At 41.3% G+C, this 26,279-nt stretch overlaps 1 protein-coding gene across 3 annotated transcripts in view; it reads left to right on the top strand.

The window, feature by feature from the left end:
- The window catches only part of MPPED2 (metallophosphoesterase domain containing 2), a 174,113-nt gene that overhangs the window by 31,736 nt on the left and 116,098 nt on the right, over positions 1-26,279 (top strand). For 2 of the 3 annotated variants that reach the window (XM_027115122.1, XM_027115123.1), the window contains one exon: positions 17,509-17,690. The exons of the other annotated variant lie outside the window; for it this stretch is intronic. In XM_027115122.1, coding sequence (XP_026970923.1) covers positions 17,509-17,690 — 182 coding nt within the window. The remainder of the gene's footprint in view (positions 1-17,508; positions 17,691-26,279) is intronic. 3 annotated transcript variants of the gene reach the window in all.

Consider the following 26,279-nt stretch of genomic DNA (forward strand, 5'->3'; position numbering starts at 1 on the left):
CGAATTTCAGAAGCTTTCAGGTTTAAAAGTTATACCTAATATTTGAAATCTTCAGATCTAGAGAAAACTTGTATTTCTTCAATTTAACATTGGATTTGTATAGAAAAAAAGTACTGGACTGGGAGGCAGTGTAATAGTGAATAAGCCAGGAGTTGGACAGACACCTCTTGTAATTGAGGCTTCACCATTTATGGCATCTCTGACCTTGGGGGGATCACTTATCCTCATTAACCCAGTATTTCTTATTTGTAAAATGGGATTAATAATACCCACCTTATAGGGTTCTTGCAAGGAATAGAGGAAGTAATATTCATAAAATTCAGGCACAGGACCCAATGCCTGGCATTCACTGATGGGAGCCATTATTTTTGTTACTGGGAGTTGGGAATCATGGAACCTGGAGCCAGTTCTGCTGCTAACAGTGGTCGTGAGCAAGTCCCTCAACCTGTCTAGATCTTAGGCCCCAATGACAATAATAATACTGTCTTTTTTACCTACAAGGTGAGGATGAAATCAGATTATACATGAAGCAGCTTTTGGAAAAAGTGTGAAGGGCTGTACCAACATACAAGTTAAAGATGAAGGGAACAGTAAGCAGATCAGAAGGGGCAAAGTAGTTGACTTGAGTTTAGGTTGTAACTGGAACTTCCCACAGGAGTTCATTTTGCAGAGAACAAGTTGAGTAAGTTATACTCAGTCTCCTGTGAAAAAAAGCTTTAATCCAGAAACCCAGCAGCATTATTCACAGATTCGCCTGCCTTGTGACCTCTTATCAAGACAAAACCAGCCCCGAACTGGACACTGTGGGAAGCCTTATTGCATATTTTCCCCAGTGAGGGCTGGGTCTTTGGTTATTAGGGAACTCCCTGACAGACCTGGCCAAGTTTACTCTTTCACTTGAGAGTGAGAAAAAGAACAAAACAGCCCATTTCTTCAGCCTGGCAAGCTGTGGAAGCATCAGGTGTAGATATGTGCAAACTGGTCCATACCCCCTCAGACCAATTTATAAAAATTATCTATGCGCTAAATTGCCAGGTGCACTCAGAGAAGTTTTGCTTTGGCAAACTCACATCAAAATTCCTGGCTATTCTCAAATCCCTGCCCGGCTGCAGGTCCCGTAGCAAACATTTTAATTACTCTCTGTTTGTCCTGACTCTTAAATGTTTGCTACAGGACAAAGAGAAATTATATTTCCAGTCCCGCTGCCCTTATTGAGATGGGTTCATGATTCTTACTGTGTTTGCCAGTATGGTGACATGCTACAACATGGGTGGGAAAGACACAGTACTTTCTTTGGAATCAGGAACGGATTTGTAGTTGGGGCTTATAAATGCTCTCAGTGACTTTCTCAGGCTACCACTCACCCTAGATTCCAACAGGAATCACGTCTGTACACAACAGTGCCAGCTCCAACCTTAATCAAGTTTAATCTGTCAGCCAAGACTGCGTTCCTACAACGGGCATTTGGAGGCATTGCCTATTAAAATATCAAGTCTTTAGCACTGCCTGGAAAGCAAATCTGAAGGCTTGATCGGGACTACATCTTTTAATTATTATTATTGTTATTGTTGTTATTTTCAAGAGCAATTGATATGGGAGTGAGAAGGGGACTGGTTGGAACTTAACATGCCCCCTTGGCCACCCCTCCCTAAAGGATGATTTAAAAACAGGCAGTGAGCCAGAGAATTTGCAAGGCTAACTTCCTGACGTGGAAGAGAAAAATTATTGCAATGCCCTTTAGCTAAGTCCACTCACTTCAGCCTTTATAGACGGCAGTGATCACATGGTCACCTCTTCATGAGGAAGAGAGCTTGAAACAATCACAGCAGAACCTCCAGAGATTGGGGGTGGGATGGTATCTGATAGGGCACAGGCAGTACCTGTAAGGTTTTTTTTTTTCCTTCTTTTTTTAAAAGGCGAAGATTTTTTGAGGAAGTTATCTTTTTTCCAGAAAACTAAAGTGGCCCAACTTCCCTTTCATCTTATCCATCATTGCTCTAGCAGAAAGAGATAGCTGACATGCCTCAGTCTTAGCAGACCCGTAGGGCACTATTATAGGCAGTTTTGCGGAATGCACACCTCAGATAACCGCCCTCTACAGTTTAGCATTTGAATGGGTATATGCAGGCGTGAAAAGGAGCAGACAGTATTACGAGAACAAGGTGGAGGAAGACTTTCTCGTAAACTTTTGCGAATGTTGACACAGACCTGAGAATTAGCTGAAGTTTATTCCCTATCCAACGTATCCAGGAAAGTCACTGATTTGAAATAGAACAGGGTAATTTTATATGTGAACTATCATGAGACCAATAAAAGAATGTAGAAATGACATATAACCAGGTGCTGAAAGAAATTGGATCTGGCCAGGATAAGGACTACGGTGTAATTGGATTTGTGTGTTATCTCCTTGGGTGTTTAGGAGATTGTGTGTGTGTGTGTGTGTGTGGGTGTGTGTGTTTGCACTGAATGTAAGCTAACTGTTAAAAGTACGTTGTATAAAGTTTGGCCTCTGTGAAATGTGGCCTGTACTTGGGGCTCAGTCAGTCTTGGTTAGTACCTTTTGTTGTTTTTATAGAGTTTGGAATAAAATAACCACTTGTTCCTGATGGGTACCTGGACTGGGTGAGTAGTCATAACTGTAGTCATGATGATTCGTTGTCCAGATTTTGTGAAAACTGGAATCTGGATAATGCATTCCGACTTAGCAATCCTTACACCACTGTGAAGTACAGAGGTACAAGCTTTAACAATTTTAGGAAAGTTTAGGTCACCTTAGAAATGCAGTGTCTACCAGGGAATTACCTTCCTGTAAATTCAGCCCTCTGACTCACTTCCTCACCTTCCTACCTCTCTCTCTCTCTTTTTTAATATAGTGTTCCTTTTATGTTGAATGACATTACCGTAGCTCTCTGCTTGGTGATCTCCTACTGCCCCTTCAAGACGCAGATAAAATATACCCACTTTGTGAAGACCTCCCCATCCCCAAATAGAACTAATTCCTTCCATCAGTCCTTTTCTTGGAAGACTCTCAATAATGATGGCTAACGCTTAATGAGCACTTCATATGCACCAGTCCCTTTATAAGCAACTGTCATTTAATCTTCGTGTCAACTTTATGAGGCAACTACTATTATTATCCCCAGTTTACAGATGAGACACCTGAGGCTTTGAGAAATTTAGTAACTTGTCCAGGGTCTCAAAGCTACGCAGAGACAGAGCCATGGCCTAAACCCATGCCTTGTTGATTCTCTAAGTGACATAAATGACTCCTGGACCTACATAGATATATGTGATTTATGGTCACATCAATTACAGTTTGGTATGTATGCCCTCCCCAGCAAAAATGTGAGGTTCAAGATGGTAAAAATGACAACCCTTGTAAAAGAATAATTCTTAAAAATTCTGACTCTCACCCAGATATAAAATGAATACTTGTTAAAAATTTTATATACCTCATTAATAAACAAGGGAACCAAGAAATTTGTTATAACAGATTTATAGGAGGACCACAAATTTATATGGAATAAAAGAATGTTGAAATGAATTCACAAATGGATGCAAAACTGGAGGGGGGGAGTCAATTGAACATCCACTGGACAGAATTTATTTGCATCTGTAGATAAGAATTATTTGCATTGCCTTCACTTATCTACAAGTTACAAAGTTGTATAATAGCCCACAGACTAAGGCCTATATCCCTGTGGGATCAGATAATGCCTGGAGGCTTTATCATTCCATGAAAAGGATGCTCACTCCAGTCTTAAATTTTTCCCTGTACCTTTGAGAAACAGTATTCCATAGCAAAGGGCAGAAGCTCGTGGTTTAGATAGGCTCTGAATCCAAAGTACCAAGCTTACTTGTGTGACCTTGAATAAAATTTGGAAGGAATACAAAAAAGTTCACATGCTTGGCAGGTGTGTGCGTGTACATACACATGAATCCTGCAGAGAAAGATCTTGAGGGGATTAAATGTAATAATACAGGAAAAGCCCCTGGCACATAGTAGATACTACTAAATTTCAGGTATTATTAGTAGTAATAAAGTGTCATGTAGTTGTTGCTTAATGAATGTTGAGTGACAAAATCAGGAGTGGACAGACTTTCCTGTTAAGGTCCAGATAGTAAATATTTTAGGCTTTGCAGGCCATATGGCATCTGTCATAACTGTGAAACTCTGCTGTTGTAGCTCAAAAGCAGCCATAATAATATTTAAACAAATAATATAATTGTGTTCCAGTAAAACTTTCTTTCTAAAAACATGCACTGGGCTGGATTTTACCTTTGGGCTACAGCTTGCTGACCCTGGACTAAATGATTAAAATGCCTAACTCAGAAGCTTGGGGTGAAGGACTAATTGCTAGTCACACCTATTGGTAGACCTTGCCAATGTCACTCAACAGGGAAACCTGGGCAGAGGTTGGTCAGTGCTAAGCTGAAGTTGTAACATGGGAGAGGGCATTTCTCTTTGTTATTATTCAAAGTAAATCGACTACTGGATATGCAGTCAGACCTAGATTTTAATGTTTTCTCTACCACGTACTAGCCGGGTGATCATGGGCAAGTTACCCACCACGTCTGTACCTTGGATACACCAACCCTGAGATAACCATGGGGGAATGTAAACTGTGAAATACTCTACCCAAGGTAGTAAGTACTCACTGCCGGAGAGGGAAGTAGTCCTCTATTGATTCTACCATTGTGTGGGAACTATGTAATTTCTATGGTTGAATAGTAGACTAGCTATTTCAGCAGAAGATAAAGATGTAAGGTAAAAAAGTTCTCTCATTGTCACCAATCAGTCTCCAGAGTAACATATATTGAGTCTGAAAATTATTGTATTGGATTAGTTTTGAAAGGTCTTTAGATGTTGGCATCATGTTAAGTTGCCTTACAAATAAGCAGTTGTCTTGAAATGGACTTACGTGATGTCCCATATGTAGCTAAAAATGGTCTTTCTGCCTTAGGGACAACTGATATTTTGAAAGTAAGTCAATAAACTCAACCCAAAGTTGGAAAAAACATTAAGGACCATTAAAACCCAACATCTGGCTACACACTTTAAAGAAGGCCCATTAGCCATGCAAATATGAAGTTACCTGCACTTCTGATAAGCACAATTAACTAAATAATGAATTCCATTAAGAGCTACTTGTGAGACATTAAGACTTGGAAAACTTGGCTTTGATGAGTTGGGAAGTAGGAAAACACAATAGAATTTGGTTTCCTTTGGCAGAGTTTTAATACAAGAAAAAACCCCTTTTTATCAGTTAGATCCAACATCTTCTCATGAATATCCCCCCAACATTTAAAAAGTAAATGGTTGTGTTTTTTAATGTCTCTTAACATTGTTTCTACTGGACTGAGCCATTTGAAGACATGTTTTCAGGTGGATCCAGTGTTCAAAAATGACCCATATCTTGTTCTTGAGGTTGTAATTGTAATGATTAATTATTAATTAAAAAAATGTGTGCCCCATTTTAGGACAGAGTCTGCTCTTATATCTCTGTGTGTTGTGTTGTGTAAGAGGAGGTTGTAAGCTGGCGGATGACAGAGCAGACACTGAGCGGTCAGCTTGGGACAGAGCCACCTACTGGCCTTGTGCCTCTGCTTAATCTGAGTCTCAGGTTTCTCGTGTATAAAATGGGAGAAAGACAGGGCCTACCTGCTGTAGGGATTAAATGAACACTGCCCAGATGAAGGGCATCACACACCTGGCTTTGAAGTGAAAAGTGTTGCTGTTGCTCCTCGTCATTACCATCGTTATTTTCAGCCAAAAAATTCTATGTCAGTATCCAGATGTCTTAGTCAGCTGGTATCACAAATACTATACACTGGGTGGCTTAAACAACAAACATTTATTTCTTATGATTCCAGAGGCTGGGAAGCCCACAATCAAGGTGGTAGCCAATTTAGTTCCTGGTGAGAGCCCCCTTCCTGGCTTGTAGATGGCTGCCTTCTTGCTCTGTCAAGGTCATCTTTCTTCTGTCTCTTTTTATAAGGCCACTAATTCCATTCATGAGGGTTCCACCCTCTTGACCTAGTTACCTCCCAAAGGCTCCACCTCCAAATACTATCGTATTAGGGCTTCAACATATGAATTTTAGGGCAGGACACAGACAGTCAGTCTGTAGCATAAGACTAGTGATAAAAAATGGGGACAGGATGAAGCTACAGGAGCTGTAATCATGTAGGATGTTGTAGTTCATTTTTGACTACTTCTCCAGTCCTCGTTTACAGTATACTCATGATAGTTTGTGTTTGTAATATCATCAGGTTTCTTTTCTTTTTTTTTTTTTTTAAAGAAGATGTTGGGGGTAGGAGTTTAGTAATTTATTTATTTATTTTTGCTGTGTTGGGTCTTCGTTTCTGTGCGAAGGCTTTCTCTAGTTGTGGCAAGCGGGGGCCACTCTTCATCGCGGTGCGCGGGCCTCTCACTATCGCGGCCTCTCTTGTTGTGGAGCATAGGCTCCAGACGCGCAGGCTCAGTAGTTGTGGCTCACGGGCCTAGTTGCTCCGCGGCATGTGGGATCCTCCCAGACCAGGGCTTGAACCTGTGTCCCCTGCATTAGCAGGCACATTCTCAACCACTGTGCCACCAGGGAAGCCCTATCATCAGGTTTCTATTGCCTTTCCTTCATATCCTCTCCTTTCTGTTTTCACTGGGCTTGGCTTTATCATCATATGCCTAGATTTTTACAGTTAATTTCAAGTCAGCCTCCTTTCCTTTAATGCCTCCTCCACCCCCATCCCCATCACCCTCACATCCTGCAGGGGCCACATCAGTTTTCCTAAAGCCAGCTTTCTTTGTGGCCCCTTGCACCTTTCAATGAGTGAAGGAGGAGGAAGTTTCCCACAGCCTCCAGGACTGGTTCAGGTCCCACAGTCTGGCTCTCTGTGGTGTGATCCCCAATGCCACCAGCCTTTCAAACCTCCCACTGCTCATTGACACAGCGACTGTGCTCTGGCCATGCTTCTTCACTCACAGGTCCCTGAGTAAGCTCAGTGTTTGCACACAGTGCCCACTGTTCCCTGGACACCCCTTCTTTTCTGCCTGACTTTCCAAGTCCTGTGCTTGTTTAAATCCCAATTCAAATTCCAGTTTTAGGCCACTCTCATGCCTCTTCTTTCTGAGCCTAAGATCCTTTGTCCCAGGCATTTGAAATTGACACTGTACCTTGTATTCCATGCCCACTGTAATGTCCCCTGTCCTTCCTAGCCCTCAAGCAATGCCAGGCATTTTCTCCTTTACCCCACAGTACCATGCACATCCTTGATTATAGTACTTTGCAAATTGTTTCATAAATCACCTGTTTATATATCGCAGAGACCATCTGGGACTTGGCTTTAGCTGTCTCCCCAGCGCATAGCACAATCTTTGGTTCAGAGAAGGCGCTTAACAAATGCCTGAGAAATAACTAAATGACTGAGCAGGAATCAGGCAGGCCGATAAACATTTGTTGAAGACAGGCATACCTAGTTTTATTGTGCTTCACTTTATTGCGCTTTGCAGTTACTGTGTTCTTTACAAATTGGTGGTTTGTGGCAACCCTGCATTGAGCAAGTCTATTGGCACCAGTTTTCCAGCAGCATTTGGTGACTTTGTGTCTCTGTGTCAGATTTTGGTAATTCTTACAATGTTTCAAACTTTCTCATTATTATTTTACTTGTCATAGTGATCTGTGATCAGTGATCATTGATGTAACTATTGTAATTGTTATGGCACACCACAAACCATGCCCCGTATAAGACAAGGAACTTAATTGATAAATGTTTTGTGTATTCTGACTGCTCCACCAACTCTCCTCCTCTGGTCTCCCTATTCCCTGAGACACAACAGTATTGAAATTACAACAGTTAGTAACCCTGCAATGGCCTTTAAGTGTTCAAGTGAAAGGAAGAGTCGCACGTCTCTCACTTCAAATAAAAAGCTAGGAGTGATTAAGCTTAGTGAGGAAGGCATGTCGAAAATCAAGATAGGCTGAAAGCTAGGCCTCTTGCACCAAACACTTAGCCAAGTTGTGAATGCAAAGAAAAATTCTTGAAAGAATTGAAAAGTGCTATTCCACTGAATACATAAATGATAAGAGTGTAACAGCCTTATTGCTGAGCAGTCTGGATAGAAGATCCAACCAGCAAGATTAGGCTTTCGCTTTCCTTTAAGCGAAAGCCTAATCCAGAGCAAGGCCCTAACCCTCTTTAATTCTTTGACGGCTGAGAGAGGTAAGGAAGTCATAGAAGAAAAGTTTGGAGCTAGCAAAGGTTGGTTCGTGAAGCTTAAGAAAAGATGTCTCCATAACACAAAGGCACAAGGTGAAGCAGCAAGTGCTGATGCAGAAACCACCACAAGTTATCCAGAAGATCTAGCTGAGATAATTAATGAAGGTGGCTGCACTAAACAACAGATTTTCAATGTAGGTGAAACAGCCTTATATTGGAAGAAACGCCATCTAGGGTTTCCATAGCTAGAGAGGAGAAGTCAATGCCTGACTTCAACCTTCAAAGGACAGGCTGACTCTCTTGGTAGGGGCTAATGCAAGTGGTGACTTTGAGTTGAAGCCAGTGCTCCTTTAGCATTCCAAAAATCCTAGGGCCCTTAAGAATTATACTAAATCTACTCTCCCTGTGCTCTATAAATAGAACAACAAAGCTTGGATGACAGCACATATGTTTATAACATGGTTTACTGAATATTTTAAGCCCAGTGTTGAGACTTACTGCTCAGAAACAAAACAAAACCAAACCTTCTTTTCAGAATATGACTGCTCATTGATAATGCACCTGGTCTGCCAAGAGCTCTGATGGACATGCCCGACGAGATTCATGTTGTTTTCATGCCTGCTAACACAGCATCCATTCAAGTTTGTGGATCAAGGAGTCATTGTAAGAAATACATTTTGTATGGCTGTAGCTGCCACAGATAGTGATTCCTGTCATGGATTTGGGCAAAGTAAATTGAAAACCTTCTGGAAAGGATTCACTGTTCTAGATGCCATTAAGAACACTTGTGTTTCATGAGAAGAGGTAAAAATATTAACAGTAACAAGAGTTTAGAAGAAGTAGATTCCAACCTTCATGGATGACTTTGAGAGGTTCAGGACTTCGGTGGAGGAAGTAACTGCATATGAGGAAATACCAAGAGAACTAGAATTAGAAGTGGAGCCTGAAAATGTGACTGAATTGCTGCAATTTCATGATAAAACTTTAATGGATGAAGAGTTGCTTCTTATGGATGAGCAGAGGAAATGGTTTATTGAGATGGAATCTACTCGTGGTGAACATGCTGTAAAGACTGTTGAAATGACAACAGAGGATTTAGAATATCATATAAACTTAGCTGATTAAAACAGTGGCAGGGTTTGAGAGGACTGACTCCAGTTTTGAAAGAAGTCTTACTGTGGATAAAATGCTATCAAACAGCATTGCATACTACAGAGACATTATTTGTGAAAGGAAGAATCAGTAGATGCGACAAACTTCATTGTTGTCTTATTTTAAGAAATTGCCACAGCCACACCCCAGCCTTCAGCAGCCACTATCGTGATCAGTCAACAGCCATCAGCATCAAGGCAGGACGGTCCACCAAGCAAAAAGATTACAACTCACTGAAGCTCAGATGATAGCAGTTTTTAGCAATACAATTTTTTTAAATTAAAGATGTACATTTAAAAAAAAATTTAGATATAATGCTATTGCATGCTTTATAAAGTATAGTGTAAACGTAACTTGTATATGCACGGGGAAACCAAAAAAGTTCTTGTGATATTCGCTTTATTGTGGTGGTCTGGAATCGAACCCACAATCTCTCTGAGGTATGCCTGTCGTGAACTGACAGATCAACTGCAGAATCCTTAAAGGAAACACCCTTGTTGCTTCTTTGTCTTCCAGAACTTGCCATTGCACCTGGCACGTAAGTAGATGCTTAAGAAATCGTTACTGACTGACTACCTTACTGACTGACTGTGTGGAATGACAGGCCTTCAGTACAGTGTCACGTGCCTTTTTTTTTTTCAAATGCAAGGCCAGTATCCAGAAGTGTAAGCCGATTAACCTGGTTGTTAGGTTAAAAGAATAGGAAACATTTAACCCCAGACAACACATCTCCAGTGGGATACTTATGACCCAACCATATGCCATCTGAGAGGCTTCAGTGGCTCCTACAGTAGCTAGCCTGACGGGCACCAAAACCCCTCCAGTGGGACCAACAGAAGGACCAGGAATTCCTATCGCGTGCAGTGCGTGAAGAATTAAATTGTTACCACTTAATATTCATTGAATGTCAGTGCTGTACTTTTGTACTAGGAAAAAATAGATGAGACACGAGATACACTCCGTGCAGTGGGCTTTGTTAGCTCTAATTAGTTGGTAGTAGAACAGTGCTGATACAGCAGTTCAGCAGTTAAAGGAAAGCAGTGCCCTCGGTACAAATGTGAGTGTATTTATGCCTCTGGTTCTGTTATGCTTCCTTACTGTGTTGCAGCACCGTTGCTGTTCTGGGGCATGATGGGTAAACTGGGAGAGTTTTACCAGCTCAGAGTTGTAGCAAAACAAGAACAGCCCCATTTCTGAAGGAACTACTTAAATCCCACATCCTTTAATTTTTGTTTTATTGTGGTAACTGGGATTCTGGCTTCTTTGTTCTCTTTTACACTAGAAATACCTGGGAGCTCCATCTATGGCCCTAAATTGCAGTTTCACTTGTCTTTATATATAAGGTCTGGCTAATACTGATTATATTTGGATGGATCTGGACTGTGTTCACCTTTGCATTGTCTGGAGACCAGAAAGTAAAATTGCAAAGAGAAAGAACATGCTTTAAGCTGCTTGCAAGACTGGCTTGTTTCTGAGGTCTTGCACAGATTCCTAGTGGTGTAGGAACGAAGCAGCTAGTCATCTGGGCATCATTTGGTCCTGCCCCTCTTTTCATACTTGAAGAACAGAGGCTATAGGAGGGAAAGTGACTTGCCCAGGGTCACATAGCTAATTGATGACCAATGTAGTTGGGGTGTAGGAAGGCCCTGGACACCACAACCAGAGCTTTTTTTAATGAGGCTTGTCTCTCAACTAAAGTAGCCCCTCTAACGACACCTGTATTTGGAAACATTCACAATCAGTCTGACTTGACATCTCTGAGAATGAGGAACACTCTTTATCTTTACCAATATTCTAAAAATCAAATTTTATATTGCTTATTTTCCCTATGAACTATAACATGTGGTTTTTGAAGTTTTAAGAGACTCCATTCAACTGGATAATGTACATAAGAATTGAGGGTGTCAGTGTATGGAGCCCTAAAACTTGGATAGTTTTGACAATTAATTCAAATAATTTTGAGCAGTCTCTCTAGATATTAATGGCTACAAGAGTTTAGATGGTTGATTTGCTCTCATTTTATAATTTTTATCATCTTTTTCTCCAAGTGCAGGTATATTTTTAGGTTCCAAAATTAAGTTGGTAGAAAGAGAAGTGAATTGGAAGTTAGAAAACTTGAGTTCTAGTTCTGTAGAGTAGACAAACCTGAAAAAATTTTAGTACTTACGTATTTCTTTTAACATGTCATTGAAAAATACAACGTGTATCCACGTCATGACTTCATAGATGATACTGTTTAGGGCAAAACTAAAAAAAAATTGTGTAAAAGCTGTAAGACACTTAACAAAAATTAAGTAATAGTATACACAGAAAGGCAAAAACTGTGAAGAGGATATTCAAAGAAGAGAAACACAGGATTAGATCATCTCTGAAGCCCTTCCAATCTAAAAATTCTGTCACTGTACTAACTTAAGCCTGGTATTTATTTATTCATTGTTTTGCTGGCAGGTTTTGCATATCTTTATCAAACAGTCAAGTGGAGAAGGGACTGAATTCTTATGTCTAGGGAGGATGGTGTAACATCACAAACCTAATTTTAACTCTCATGCCATCTGAATTTTCAGGGTAAAAATGAAAGCTTTAATGTCACATTCGAAAACTTTTTAAAGTCAGTGGAATGCATAAGCACAACATTGGGGTTTTCAAGTGGAATGGGGGATGATAAATACATAGAAATCCTGTTCAAATGTTTTGTAAGGGTTATAGTCTACCCTGACGCTGAATTATAAGCTAATTGTGTACAATAGGCTTTTACTGCACTCTTGGCCTAAAGAAGAAATCCATGTCATAACAAACCACATGATTACAGCTTTTCTGAAGATCTGTCAATAGGACTTGCAACACTGTGTACATTTGTTATTGGAAAAAATATCAAATATGGCCAGAAGAGGATTCCGTAGTGTAAGCAATAATATTATCATATTAGTTTTTTATGGGTAAAAAACTCTAATGGGTCAAGATGGAATAAATGAGAATGTTTTATTTGTTTGAATAGGCCATGGGATATATAAACATTTGACAATCAAGCTTTAAGAACAAGATTTGAGGCTTGGCACAAAACCTGGAGACTTAATTGGAAAACCATTTAAGATGTTAACTCAGGCCTCCCCTAGGAAAGTCCTCCGGGGCGTCCAGCTCTGTTGGTTCTCCATCGCCTGTACTAGCATTTGTCTCGGATAAACAGCTCACTGGCCCATGAATCCACGTGGCCCATGAATTCTGACACTGTAGATGGGGGGGGCGGTTCTGATCAATCAGACTGTATTCAGGAGATCACTAGGATTCTGGGGACGCTTGACATCCTATCACGCAAGGAAAAATTAAAGAAAATGTGGCCGCTCCCCTAGGTTAGGGAAGATTTCAGGAGATTGTAATACATGTCCTCAAATATTTGAAGAATTGTCAAACGGAAAAGGGACTGAATTCTCCTTTGCTATTTCAGAGTGCAGAACTAGGATTAAGAAGGAAGTGACAGGAAGGAAGTGAATGTTTTTCTTGACTGGATCATGTGCCCAGCGCTGTGCTGCTGTTGTTCATGTGATCTCCTTTAATTTCACCAAGTCGTGTGGTAGCTGTTATTATCTCCTTGTAACAGAAGGAGAGATGGAGGTCAGAGAAACTAACTACTACTACTAATAGTAGTAAAAATACTACCACTGAATTAAAAAAAAAAAACCAAAAACCCTAGCATTTATTGTCTGCTGTGTGTCAGGCACTGTTCTAAGTACATTATTCTTGAGTACCCTATTTGTACATTATTCTTTTTCATCCTCGTGGCAGTCCTATGAGTACCTCATGGCAGGTACTATTTGTATACTCATTTTATGGGTAAGGAAACCAAGGCACAGGAATTAAGCACATTGCTTGGTGTCACGCTGTTAATAAATGTGGAGTGGGATTCAGAGCCAGATTGTCTGGCTTTGTAGCCAAACATGCCCCCACCCTTACGTCATTCTGCATCTTTACTTTCAGAGCATGTGCTGTGTCCCAATCTTAGTGCCTGACAATTTATATCCTTATAGTAATATCATAGACTAGGCATTATTATTCCCATTTTACAGATGAGGGGAAAATTGAGGCTAAAAGAATGAAATAACTTGCCTGAAGCAAATAGCTCGGCCAAATTGTTACTCAGTCTTCAGGCTCCAGGCCAAGTCTCTTTGGACCACGCTCAGCTTTCTCAGAGTTTCTGGATCGGAAACTTTCTAGCAAGTAGAGCTATCAATAACCAGAATGGGCTGCCCTGGGGGAGGAGAGGGGACTCAGGAGCTCCCCTTCTCTGGAAACGCTGGAGAGAAAATTTATGTCAGCTAGGCAGGGAAGGGATAGAGGAGATTCAAGCTTCATATGAAGAATTGAACCCGATGCTCCCTAAGGTTTTGTCCAGCTCTGGGATTTTATGATGCTGTGTTTTCTTCTCATCTTCCCATGTCATCTTGTTTTCCCCTGGGTGTACTCAGATGTACGTGCAAATCTCAGTCTGCTATTTGAATCTAGCTCTGGGGGTTAGATTGCCTTGGTAAGAGACTCACTTGCTAGGATATTTGACATGATTCCCTAGGGGAAATGTTAGGTCATGTGAGAAGTCAGCAGCATAAGCGGTAAGGCTGTTAACTAAGAAGGAAAATGCAGCGGGAGGGTCTTCCCACAATGTGAACAGGTAGATCTGCCCATAGCAGTCAGGGTCTCCCTTAAACTTGCTTTCACAGGAAAATGTTTGGCTGTCTTGCCTTTTTCAAGGCGTTTGCCTAATGCCCAATTTGGAAATAGTCGTTTCCCTAGGGTTGTCTCAACTTTCATTATATCCATGGCAACTTGCCTACTCTACTAGATATCTTATTTTCAGCTCTGAATGCCTTTGGGTGGAAATGCCTTCCTTCCTATGACCTCCCAGGTGATATTTGTCATGTTATTCAGTGTGGCTCTGACAGGCTGCACCATCTTGCCTTCCTGTACTTAGTCCTGTGCGTAACAAAGAACATCAGTGTCTCTGGGTCAGGGGATGTATGTAAATTCTGTATCTGCATCTTTATATCCCCCAATTCCCCAATCTTCTACCTTGAGTCAACCCTCCATATCTCTCCCTAACATCTACTAATTGTTTCTCTTTGATGACATCAGGTTGGTGGTGTTGACGGGTGGGCCCTCTCAGCCCTCCTGTGTCCCTCTGACTTATTGTTTTATTTCAGCTGAAAGCTGACAAGACACAGTTTTCTTCGTTCTTCCTCTCCCCTCTTTTTTTTTTTTTTTATCCCTTGGCCTTTATTTCACTGTTAATGATGTTGGACATTTGAGTGTTTCTCTGGAGGAGGCAGGAAGATGGGGAAGGATGTTGAAGCCGCTCAAAAATTTGACTGGTGTTTCAATAGTCATAGAAAGTGATCTCCCAGCAGAGAGCTAAAAAACATATCATGTACCACATGATGATTCACTTCTCTAAACTGAAGAGGTTCATAGCATATATCTGTGCTCCCTTCTGCTTTATAAATTCAAAATGATGACTCTGATGTCCCTCTGATAAATTCAGATGGACTCCTAAAGGATTTCTATGCAGTAGTTGTGCCCATAGCTTAGCTGAGTTGTGGAAAGAAAGAAACGGGATTGTCTATGCTTTACCATCAGGATGAGAACTGAACTGGAAAATAAAGATATATAAATATTGACTTTATTCATATAAAGTCCAGTGGTTTCATTCAGATGTTGGTGGTTTCAGTATTCATGTGCACAGTCCCAGTCTGGCGAGTATCTTAACTTTAGGTATAAGAATAGAATATTACGTATCACTTTCAGAGGGTGACACAGTCTGCTGCGGCAGGGAACAGTTCTTCATTCACTGGGAAAACTACTTTTAGAAGATAGGCAATATAGGGGCTTCCCTGGTGGCGCAGTGGTTGAGAGTCCACCTGCTGATGCAGGGGACACGGGTTCGTGCCCCGGTCCGGGAGGATCCCACATACTACGGAGCGGCTGGGCCCGTGAGCCATGGCTGCTGGGCCTGCGCGTCCGGAGCCTGTGCTCCGCAGCGGGAGGGGCGGCAGCGGTGAGAGGCCGGCATACCGCAAAAAAAAGAAAAGAAGATAGGCAATATCAATTGATACAATTAGAATCACTGAGACCGAGTATAATAGAGTCTCAGTAATGGAAAGGCAGACAAACATTTTAATATATATTTTATTTTTAATATTTATTTAGTTTTATTTATTTATTTGGCTGTGCTGGGTCTTAGTTGCGGTACACGGGATCTTCATTGCCGCATGTGAGATCTTTAGTTGCATCATGTGGGTCTTTTAGTTGCGTCATGTGGGTCTTTTAGTTGTGGCATATGAACTCTTAGTTGCGGCATGTGGGATCTAGTTCTCTGACCAGGGATTGAACCCCCTGCGTTGGGAGTGCAGACTCTTAGCCACTGGACCACCAGGGAAGTCCTTATATATATTAAAAAAATCAACATTGGATATAATCATGAGGGTTTCCAGGTTACTCATGAGATCTCAGTGGATTAGTGAATTTTCTCCATGATAACAGCATTGTTAATTTCTAACCTTTACAGGAAAAATCCTTTTTTTTTTTTGCAGAAGTTAAACTTTCTTTTCGGGTTTCCAATGAGACTTGCTGCGTTCACCAGTTCACAGTCCCTCCGTCCTTTCTTTCTTCTTCTAGCTCTCCTTTCTTTTTCCTTACTTTCCTTCTTCTCTGACAAAGATAAAATAAAATTAAAAGATTAACCATTAAAGAAACGCAGTACTATCCAGGTTATATACTGATGTCTTTATTTCCTTCACGAAAACTGCCATTGTTCAAACAGATTGTTTCTTTTTTAAAAAGTGGAAAAAGGAACAAAAAATGAAACAGAGGCTTTAGAGGAAACATGTGCAGGGAATCTTGCGTTGAGCTTTCCCTGTGTTCTCTGCTGCATTTTAATGACCCAGGGTGGGGCGGTGATATGAAATATTGTTCCTTATTTAACGTTTTACGCTCTCATCTCCACATTGTGTATTTGCTTCTCTTGCGACCTTTTCGTTGCATTGGTAACTGCTTCTTTTCATCCATAATCCAACGTAAGTGTACCTTCCTGCAGAGAAATTACAGGAAGCTGTCAGTGTAGAGTTAATATAGTTAACGCACCCTTAACTCTGCTATAAACCCCTTAAATAATTAAAACTGTATGCTTGAAGAGTCAGATTTGCATTTCTTTACCGAGTTTATTTAGCACACTTTGTTACACTCAATTAAATGAGAATGCTCTGTTTCACTTTCTTTGCTTCAGGTGGATCATTTTGCCTTTTGATTCTTGTGCCCTAGTGGTAATTTCACAGTGCTTAGGTCTCCAAAACTGAACATATATTAATGCATATGTAGATCTATACACACCCATTAAAAGGTTTACTATTTGTACTGAATAGAATCTTTGCCCAAGGCGTTGGAGCATTCCAAGTAACCTAAGGTGTAACTGGGACAGCAGATAATTCATGGTGGTAGAGAAGGAGCTGGACAGAGTTGTTGGAACATCCAGTGTTTTATTTAAAAAGCCCTGTTACTTCGGCATCACCTTCAGTGCCCACAATTTGATTTGTGAATCTCCCTGCGAAAACAAGAAGATAAAAGGTGTTGAATGGTTCTAGAAAGGAAATTAAATACAAGTACTATGACTCTTCACATCTCAGTTGGCAAAGCATGTGCAGAATGTTCTTCATAAATTAGTTCATTGCTTAAGTTATGCATGTTTAAGGAGGAATAAATTAGTTATCCATTTCCTAATGAGTAGTGGGATCCATTGGAGCTTGATGAGAGAGGAAAGAGCATCATTTTACTTCCCCAGTTGGGTTCGATATCCCTAAACTTCACCATTAATCACTCTCTCAATTTCCTGAGTTATTTCTGACTCTACGTGTAAGATAGTCTGGCCTTTTAATTTTCCTACCAGGTAAGTAAGACTTTTTGAATTTGCCCAGTGGGTTTGTAGACGGGAGATGCTGTCTCCTTTGCACCCAGAAGTGTTCCTTGTTACAATGGGCCCTTCTGTCTTTGCATCGGTTTGTCTGGGTGTGTTCACGGATAACAGTCAATGTGTATGTGCGATGACAATTACGAGGGTTCTGATATGTTTAACTGTTATGGGATCTGTTATGTCTACTTTAGGGTCGACCCCATCCCATATGACACTCCAAAACCAGCGGGCCACACGCGGTTTGTCTGCATCTCAGACACACACTCCAGAACAGATGGTATCCAGATGCCTTATGGGGACATCCTTCTCCACACAGGCGATTTCACCGAGCTGGGACTGCCCTCAGAGGTTAAGAAGTTTAATGACTGGTTAGGTAAGGAATGATTGCGTTCTGGCGCCCCCAATTAACCTTTCCCGTCCGAGTGTCACTCACTGCGTCCTAATTGAATTAGAGCACTTGGAAGCTAGCTCAGCCATTTCTCATATGAAATGCGGTGGTGTCTAGCTTTAATCCAATTCTGTTAATTAAAGATGAATTTTTAGATATTTAATTTTACTGTGCATCCTTTCAGTGCCTGGCCTCGGTGGCTCTGGGGCAAAGGGATGGAAAGCTTTGAAACCAATCTCATCTCACTCATTCTGCTTTAATGAGGGCATTCATTGGCACACATGAGACGTAGAATCATATTTTTAATTCATTGGCTCTGCAATCCTTCCCAGGTATTATAAGTGAAGACCTACTAGTAAGAGACCATTTCTAAGGAACGAAGGAGGATGTAAAAGCCCTTATATAAAGGGAGGGTCCTAGCACAGGGCTGCTTGGGGGCAGCTTTCCCAAGTGAACCAGAAGGGTATCCTAAGACCCCTGAAAAGATAAGATGTCCTGCTGTAAAGCTCCAAAAATTTGGAATACGAAACCACCCTCCACTCTGTGGAAAGGGTAATAGCAACTTTGTGGTTTCTGTAGAGGCACCCGTGGGTCGGGGTTATGGGAAAAATGTTGGCTCCTGGGTCAGGCAGTTGCCAAATATTAGCATTACAAGGCAGTCATTACAAGTCTTACAAGGCGAGATTAGATGACAGATCTTTTTCGGAATCCTCTTAGGTGAGGGAAAGGAGTATAAGAATTACATAGTAAAGAGTAAAAATCACTCCGCAAGAATAATGTCATGAATAATGTGTCAGCCAACAAAAATTACTCAGGAGATTTAAGCAGAAACTCGAAAATTCATTTTTCCGTCAAACTAAGGCAGGGTTTGAGACATTTTAAAATAATTGATTAAGTGATAAAATATATGTGTTAATGGAAAACAATATTCATTAAAAACAGTGAAAATATTTTAAAAACAATGAGCCTAACTATAACATAACTATTTTGAGTTTTCCTGTGACCTTGCACATCTATCCACCTTTTATAAAGTTGACATCAGGGTACATATCTGCTCTTTTGTCTGTTTTCATTTGATAGTATTGGTAAGATTTTAATTGATTTTGCATAACTTCCATATTTATCCTTTTTGATAGCAGTATGACATTTGTATTGTTCTGTATGTTTATTTAATAAGACATCCCTCTAAAAAATGAACATTTAAATAACAATTTTTCCTCTGAAGCTAGCACTGAAATGTGCGTTTTCATTTGTATATGTCTTTTTGTTTCCATTGACTTATTTCTTAGGGTAAAGTACTGTATGAGTTAAATTACTAAGTCAAAGGATATGAAATTGTTTATGATTCTTGCTGTACATTGGCATCTTGCTTTCCAAGGGGATTGTAGCTGTGTCCTGAATATACCAATTTTACCACGATCTTGGCGACGTTGGATATTGGAGCTTTATATTTCAGTAGGTATTCAGTCATCTCACTTAAAACAGCAAGATATCTTAAATATCATTCAGCATAATCTCATTCTTACAAATGACTCAGATACAGAGAAATTAACTGACTTTCTCAGAGTCTCCTTGTGGTAGAGCTGGGCGAATAACCCAGATCTTTTCACTCCTCTTTTGCATCTGTCAAATTTGCTTTCAAGTACTATTATCTCTTCATTTTAGCAACGTGTATTTATGAACTATTAGCAGACAAAATTATTTGGGGTTGAATTTTGACAGTTTTAAACTGTTCTGTGACAGCTGAATCTCAACACAGAAATGATCTCGCTGCATTGACAATGTTGATGTGTAAAGGAGTAACCCTGTGGGAAGCGTTTACAGAAATAAAAGACAGGATAGATCCTGGTTATAATCTTGTTTAGCCACTGACCTTGGGCAACTGAGTTAACCTCGCTTTTCCCCTTGGTTTCCCTCTGTAGAACGAAGGATTAATACCACCTGTCTTTCTGGTTTGTTGTGCAGATTAATCAGTAAATGATTGCAGCTAGGAAGTTTTTGTGGGCCATTAATAACTGAATGGGGAATGTGGCGAACGAACCATCAACACATATTTACAGGGTAAAAACAAGAGGAGGTCAGAGGAATTGTTTAGTAGAATGGACGTAAACACGGGGAGATTTCATAAGGGAATGTACTCCATAGATGGCAAAGTGCCATAACTAAGGAAATAAAAAGGTAAAGAATTAAAATGCTGAGGTCCGATTGCAAGGTCAGTTCCTTCTCGTCCCATTTCCCCTCTGATCTCCTGAGGCAGGAGGAAGAGGTCTCTGCAAGGGACGCAGGATGCGAGGCTGAAGGGAGCCCGCAGCGGGGTAAGGATAGAGAAGTTTAGAATCCCATAGGGAAAGCCCAGAGTAGCTGCCCGGCAACCTCAGGGTGCTCCGAGGGTGAGAGACGGTGTGATGACACTCTACCACTTGGCTCAGTTGGGAACCTCTCCCCTGAAAAGAGTGCTTCCAGCAAAAGCTGCCAGGTGGCCTAGGAGAGTGGAGTCAGGGGTCAGATCAGTCTAGGGCTTTTGCCATAACAGGGCATTCAACTCTCACCAGAATGGTTCCTCACAGATTCAGCAGGCACTGAGATCCAGTGAACCTCTAACTGATTTCCATCTCTCTAGTCTAGGCCACCCTGATTCTTGGAAACAGCCCGACCATCCCCCAGGCTCCCTTACTTTCCCAAAAGGCTAATCTATTTCGGCTATAGGCTAGGCACTCCTTCTCTCCCTATAATATCCTTTGAAGGTTGCTAATGTAATCTGCATTTTACAGATGAGGAACCTGGAGCACAGCTGGGCTATCTTACCCGAGATCATTTAGCAGAAAAGAAACTCAGAGAGGCTAAGAAATCCACCCAGATTCACTCAGTGAGTAAACTTGGGGTTGTCTGACCCCAAGTTATGAGCCCTTTCCCATTCCGTGGTGTTATGAGTGGGTTTATGGCAGCTAGGAAGCTTGCAGACTTTAGGCTTGAATTAAATACGGTAGCTTCCAGCAGCTTCATGTGGAAGTGGAGTAGCTATTTGACCATGTGCTGTTATTTTAAAGATGTGGTTAAGCTCTGCCCATCTTGAATCTCAGCTGACCTACCAGCTGCAGGGGCTGAGAATCCCATCACGAGTTCTGTGTTGGTTCAGACATGGTGGGTCCCTGGTTAATTTGTACATATGCCACCTGGCAGGAGGAACACACAAAGTTATTAATACAAAGTAGTTTATGAGATAAGCAGGCAGCACAGGGTCATAAGATGATAGGACCCAAACTAGGTACAGCCAAAGGTTGGAAAGGTAATGCAGCCTGTAATGATTACGAGCAGCTAGGAAGAGCCTGTGTTGAATTCCCTGCCTTTGATAAGTTGCTTAAACTCCTGAGCCTTGATTTTCTCATTTGTAAAATGGGCGTAATAATAATAATATACCCCATGGTTGCTGCGAGAATATACTCTGTGATATACTCTCTGACCATTCTTAACACGCCCCTTGGCCTCTGGACTTTCAACAGATAGTGTAGAGGGAGACAACAGAGCCAGCGGCATAGAGTGCAAAAGGCAGAGACTAGAAAGGACTGGCGCCATAGATTTAAGAGGAATTTGGAGTGTAAGAGGGAGCCCAAAGAGGCATAAGAGTAGAGGCTGAAGACAGGTCTCTCTCTTAACAATTACACTAGTGGGACAGAACATTGGGACTGTAAGAAGACTTGGAGATCCCACCTCCTCATTTTTTTTTTTTTTTTTTTTTTTGTGGTACGCGGGCCTCGAACTGTTGTGGCCTCTCCCGTTGCGGAGCACAGGCTCCGGACGCGCAGGCTCAGCGGCCATGGCTCACGGGCCCAGCCGCTCCGCGGCATGTGGGATCTTCCCGGACCGGGGCACGAACCCGTGTCCCCTGCATCGGCTGGCGGACTCTCAACCACTGAGCCACCAGGGAAGCCCCCACCTCCTCATTTGATGGAAGGGGAAACTGAGGCCAGAGAGATTATATGAATTACTCAAGGTCACTCAGATAAGTAATGATCTTGTTGGGACTGAGACTTGTATTGTCTATGGGTGGCAGGGGCTAGACACCGTACCTCTTCCCCCACCCCTCCGTTACATGTATCATTTCATGCAGTCCTCAAAATAACTTGTGAAGTAGCTTCTATGACTTATGAGTAAGCTATTATTAGCTTCTTTATTACTTAGGAGGAAAACTGAGCCTTGGTGAAGTGAACTTACCTAAGATCACGTGACTAGGAGATGACCTGAGGATTTGATATTAGGTCTATCAGACTCTACTTCCCATTTGTGTTCTCCTGTCTTTCTCTATTCCCAGTCTGGGGCTTGGGATCCCTGCTGGAGGGACTATACCCTGAGTAAAATGGTGTTTTTGTTTGTTTGTTTGTTTTTTGTGGTACGCGGGCCTCTCACTGCTGTGGCCTCTCCCGTTGTGGAGCACAGGCTCCGGACACACAGGCTCAGCGGCCATGGCTCCCGGGCCCAGCGCTCCACGGCATGTGGGATCTTCCCGGACCGGGGCACGAACCCGTGTCCCCTGCATCAGCAGGCAGGCTCTCAACCATTGTGCCACCAGGGAAGCCCAATGGTGATTTTTTAATAACTACCTTTCTAAACATACACACTAACACATATATAGGCTCAGAGCCTAAGGTGGGTCTATGTCATTTCTCATATGTCAGAGTTGTCGGAAAGAGGTACAGATAGGTCTTTGCTAAAGAAATACTTTTTAAGGTGATAGTTAAATCCTATAGTCCCATTCATGTGTTAGTTCAGATATGCTCCAGGGGTGTCATGAATGAATAGGCTTTGGTGGGCTGAACTGGGATCCTAGCCACTCAACCATTATGGCATTTTCTTTGTTATCTTGGCAAAAAAGTATCTCAGTCACAGACTAGGCTTAAAAATAAACTTGCCAACTATAGATTAATTGCCAGTTAAAATGTAATTGTTTTTATTGCTGGTAAATTCCAAACCGCTGAAATGCCTGAAGGCACCTTTTGTGAGGCAGTGGGTTGTGTGTGGTCTTCCTTCACTTTGCCCCTTTGGTCTTTCTGTGTCTCTTTGATGTTCTTTACTGATCACTTGATTTCATGGCTCCTGTCCTCTCATCTTTAGAATATTTGTGGTAACCTTCTTCTTGGATATGCATATATGTCTGCACAAATGGAGACCTTATCATTTGATTGCATACCAACCTTCATATTTCCAACTTTCAGTTACACCCACACCAACTTTCTTCCCATCCCCTGAATGCACATGCCCTTCCACACCGCTTTCCTGTTGCAAACCCTGTTCCCACTAACTGGAATGACCTTCTCCTCCAGGAGAACTCCTTCATCCTGTGTGACTGGTTCTTTTTCCCTTAACACTTTGGTCAGGCATCTGTGCAGCCCTTCCCGTGGTTGTTATGTCATTGTTTCCTTGTCTGTCCCCTGCCTAACAAGTGCTCCTCGTACACCCAAGTTCTGAGTAGGGCCTGGAACATAGTCAGTGCACACAAAGGATTGTTCAATCACTGAGTGAATGAATGAACATAAAGGATAGGACTTTTCTTCTGCCTGCACGTTTGGCCAAAACTTTAAAATTATGTTGTACTGCATATAAAATGTCTTGCCCTGCCCTTCCTTTTCCTTTTTGTCCTCAAAGTATGTATCCAGTTGGCTCTCGTTAGTGATTCCAATATACTGTGCAGAAATGCTTAAAAAGGGTTTGTGGTGGTTGTTTTGTTTCCTGTATTATAATTAGAAAGACAGCTTTCTTGGGTGGCCTGTTCTTTTAGCCGAAAGTTGATGTTTAACAATCTAGTCACTCAAAATCCCTTTTCACACAGCACCAATGCCATGAAATTAAAATTATGACTTTTCTTGGGTCTCAGTTGTCATTTAATAGCTCTGAGTTTCAGTCTCTCCAGGGCTAAAAGAAAGAATGAAAATCTTCCTTGGAAGATCTCAAGCAAAGTGTTCTTTGTATTTGTAGGAGCACTGTATTAGGCACAGTTATAACAGAGTATGACTGTAGCAAACATCCCAGATCATAGACACACAAACTGGTTCTGCCCCTTTCAGAATAATCATACCGGGAGAATGTGTTCCTCTTCCAGTGATCTTGCTATTGGCCCAAAGCTTTGGAGCTGGTCTTTGGGAAAAGCTTTCACAGCCTGGGCTATTTATTTTATTCTTATAATACATGTAATGTTCATTCCTGATAACTTAGAAAATAGAGATAAGTGAAAGAAGATAACAAAAGTACCCATGGTCAGAGATACCACTGTTAACATTTTTAAAGAAGGCTTTCTATTGAATAGAATAGGGTGATTCTATACAGAATGTTTTCTATTGATACACACGTACGCATACATATACGTGAGTGCTTTTTACCAAAATAGAGATCTTACAGTAATACTGTTTTGTAGTCTGTTTTTCATCTCAACAATATATCAAGAACAACTTTCCACATCAATAAATATGGCTAAAATACTTTTTCCCCAAAAAAGCATACTTTTCGATATAAATAGGATACACATGTTATAGAAATTCAAGTTTTTGACATGTGCAAAGTAGAAAATATACATTCCTCTGTATAATCCTGTCTCCAGAGTAATTACTAGTCGATGTGTAGCATTTGAGAAATTTTTCTACTTTCTACTTTGAATATCCTCAACAGCAGCAAGTCTTTACCCTTTAAGTGTTTTTGTTTAAGGAATATTTTTATTTTTTTTCCTTTTCACAATTTGTTGATTTTATTTTAACCATCCTCATCCGTGTTCTCTGCTGCTCTAATAGTCCGTCTCTACACAGATGACCATTTCTCAGCAGCCCATTTCTCAAGGAACACAGCAGATGGTTCTGAGGACTCTGGCCCTTGCTCTGTAGTTACTGGCTCCACTGGTAATTACTTGAAGTGGTGAAGTTTTCTAGGGTTCTTGGTCCTGGGAGGACTGTTTTCATTCAGTTTCTTATTCATCCTGTGATAATGGCTGAACACTGTTGTCCTTGTTCCTTTAGGATTTCATGAAACGATGGTAGTTATTGGAGAGGCTTCCTTTCCCCCTGAACTCCCTTGAAGGGAGTTTAATTTCATGTTGTCTTAGCCTAGAAGGGCAACAGAGTGAAACCAGAAGGACATTGTTTTAGGAGAAGAGGTTAGGGACAGGATGGAAAGGCAGGCTTCACAAGAAGGAGTACAAGATGAGAACGGTGTTTGTACCACCAATGGCAAGCAGGGACCTTGGAGGGAAGGGAACCCACGGGGAAGAAGAAGAGAAGCACGGGTAGGGTCATTTGGCCTTGGCACCATCTCTGTTGAAGGAGTATTTTTAGAAGTTAATAGAGCTATGCATGTTGTCCTGTAACTTTAAAGAATAAAACTACAGCACAGCATTCTGCTGAATGGGTGTACTCTGGCTTATTTAGCCAGATCTTTACTAGTAGACGCCCTATGGTGTTTTCATTTTTCTGTATTATTATCTGCACCGGTGTGATGATCATCCTTCTTGCGCTCTCTTTGCAAACATCCTTAATTTATAGGATACCTTCCTATAAGTAGAATTGTTGCTTCAGATGATATGTACTTTGAAAAAAGGGTTTAATACGTATTGTCAAATTTCCCTATATAAAGATTGTAATTTCTTTCTGATACTCTCAGTAGTATTTGGGAGTTGGTGTCACATATTTTTGAATATCCTCAGTGGCAGAAAATCTTCACCCTTGAAGGGCTTTTTATTTTTTATTTATTTATTTTTTTACCCCAATAGAGAAGGTTACCTTCCTCCATGAAGGGCTTTTTAAAAATGACTACAGACTCTTTTATTAATTGTGAAAGCTTACGTACTCATTGTGAAAAAATGCAAATAACTGTACAGAAAAAAACCAAGTTCACTACTCTTCATAGCGGGAGTGTATCCTGTCGTGTAGTGTATGAATGCGTGTGTGTGTGTATTGATGTATGAAAAGACAGTATGGTGTCAGGTTAAGAGCGTGAGTACCAGATTTAGTTTGTGTGTGTGTAAATCCTGCTTTCAACATTGTTAATTTTGTGATCTTCAATTTATTCATCTGTAAAAGGAGAGTTATTAATGCTTAGTGTATCTAACCTACAAGGATTGTGGTGAGGTTAAATATGATAATGGGTACCCAATGTGTACAGGTAGTGAATGGTCACTAAACGTTACCTACTACCCAAGCTGCCATGACTCCTCCTTTCTGTCCTTCTGGTGAATTTCTCTTATTCCCCGGGACGCCAGAACTTCAGGGAAGGTAGCCCTACATTCTTTTGTGCCACAGTGACCTCTGGCCGGTGGCCCACTCTGCCTGTGGAGCATAGAAAAGGATGAGAACCATGGCCTCCCTGACCCCAGAAACCTGGCCCTGTCTCCTTTCCCACACACAACACACAAAGACGTCTCCTTGGATTCTAATTAACCTGTGAACCACACACCTGAGGAGGCCAGGCTTCAGTCTTCCGTCATCTCCCTTGTCTCCCTCCTTGAATCTGGCCCATTGACTCGCCACCCCTACACGTGCACACAGTGTCACCGTCTCTCCTGAAAACCATTCCTGCCCAGTAGTTTCCTGTCTTACA

This window comes from Aethalodelphis obliquidens, unplaced genomic scaffold, assembly GCF_003676395.1.
Source record: "Aethalodelphis obliquidens isolate GAN/ISIS:26980383/991018 unplaced genomic scaffold, ASM367639v1 scaffold14, whole genome shotgun sequence".
NCBI lineage: Eukaryota > Metazoa > Chordata > Mammalia > Artiodactyla > Delphinidae > Aethalodelphis > Aethalodelphis obliquidens.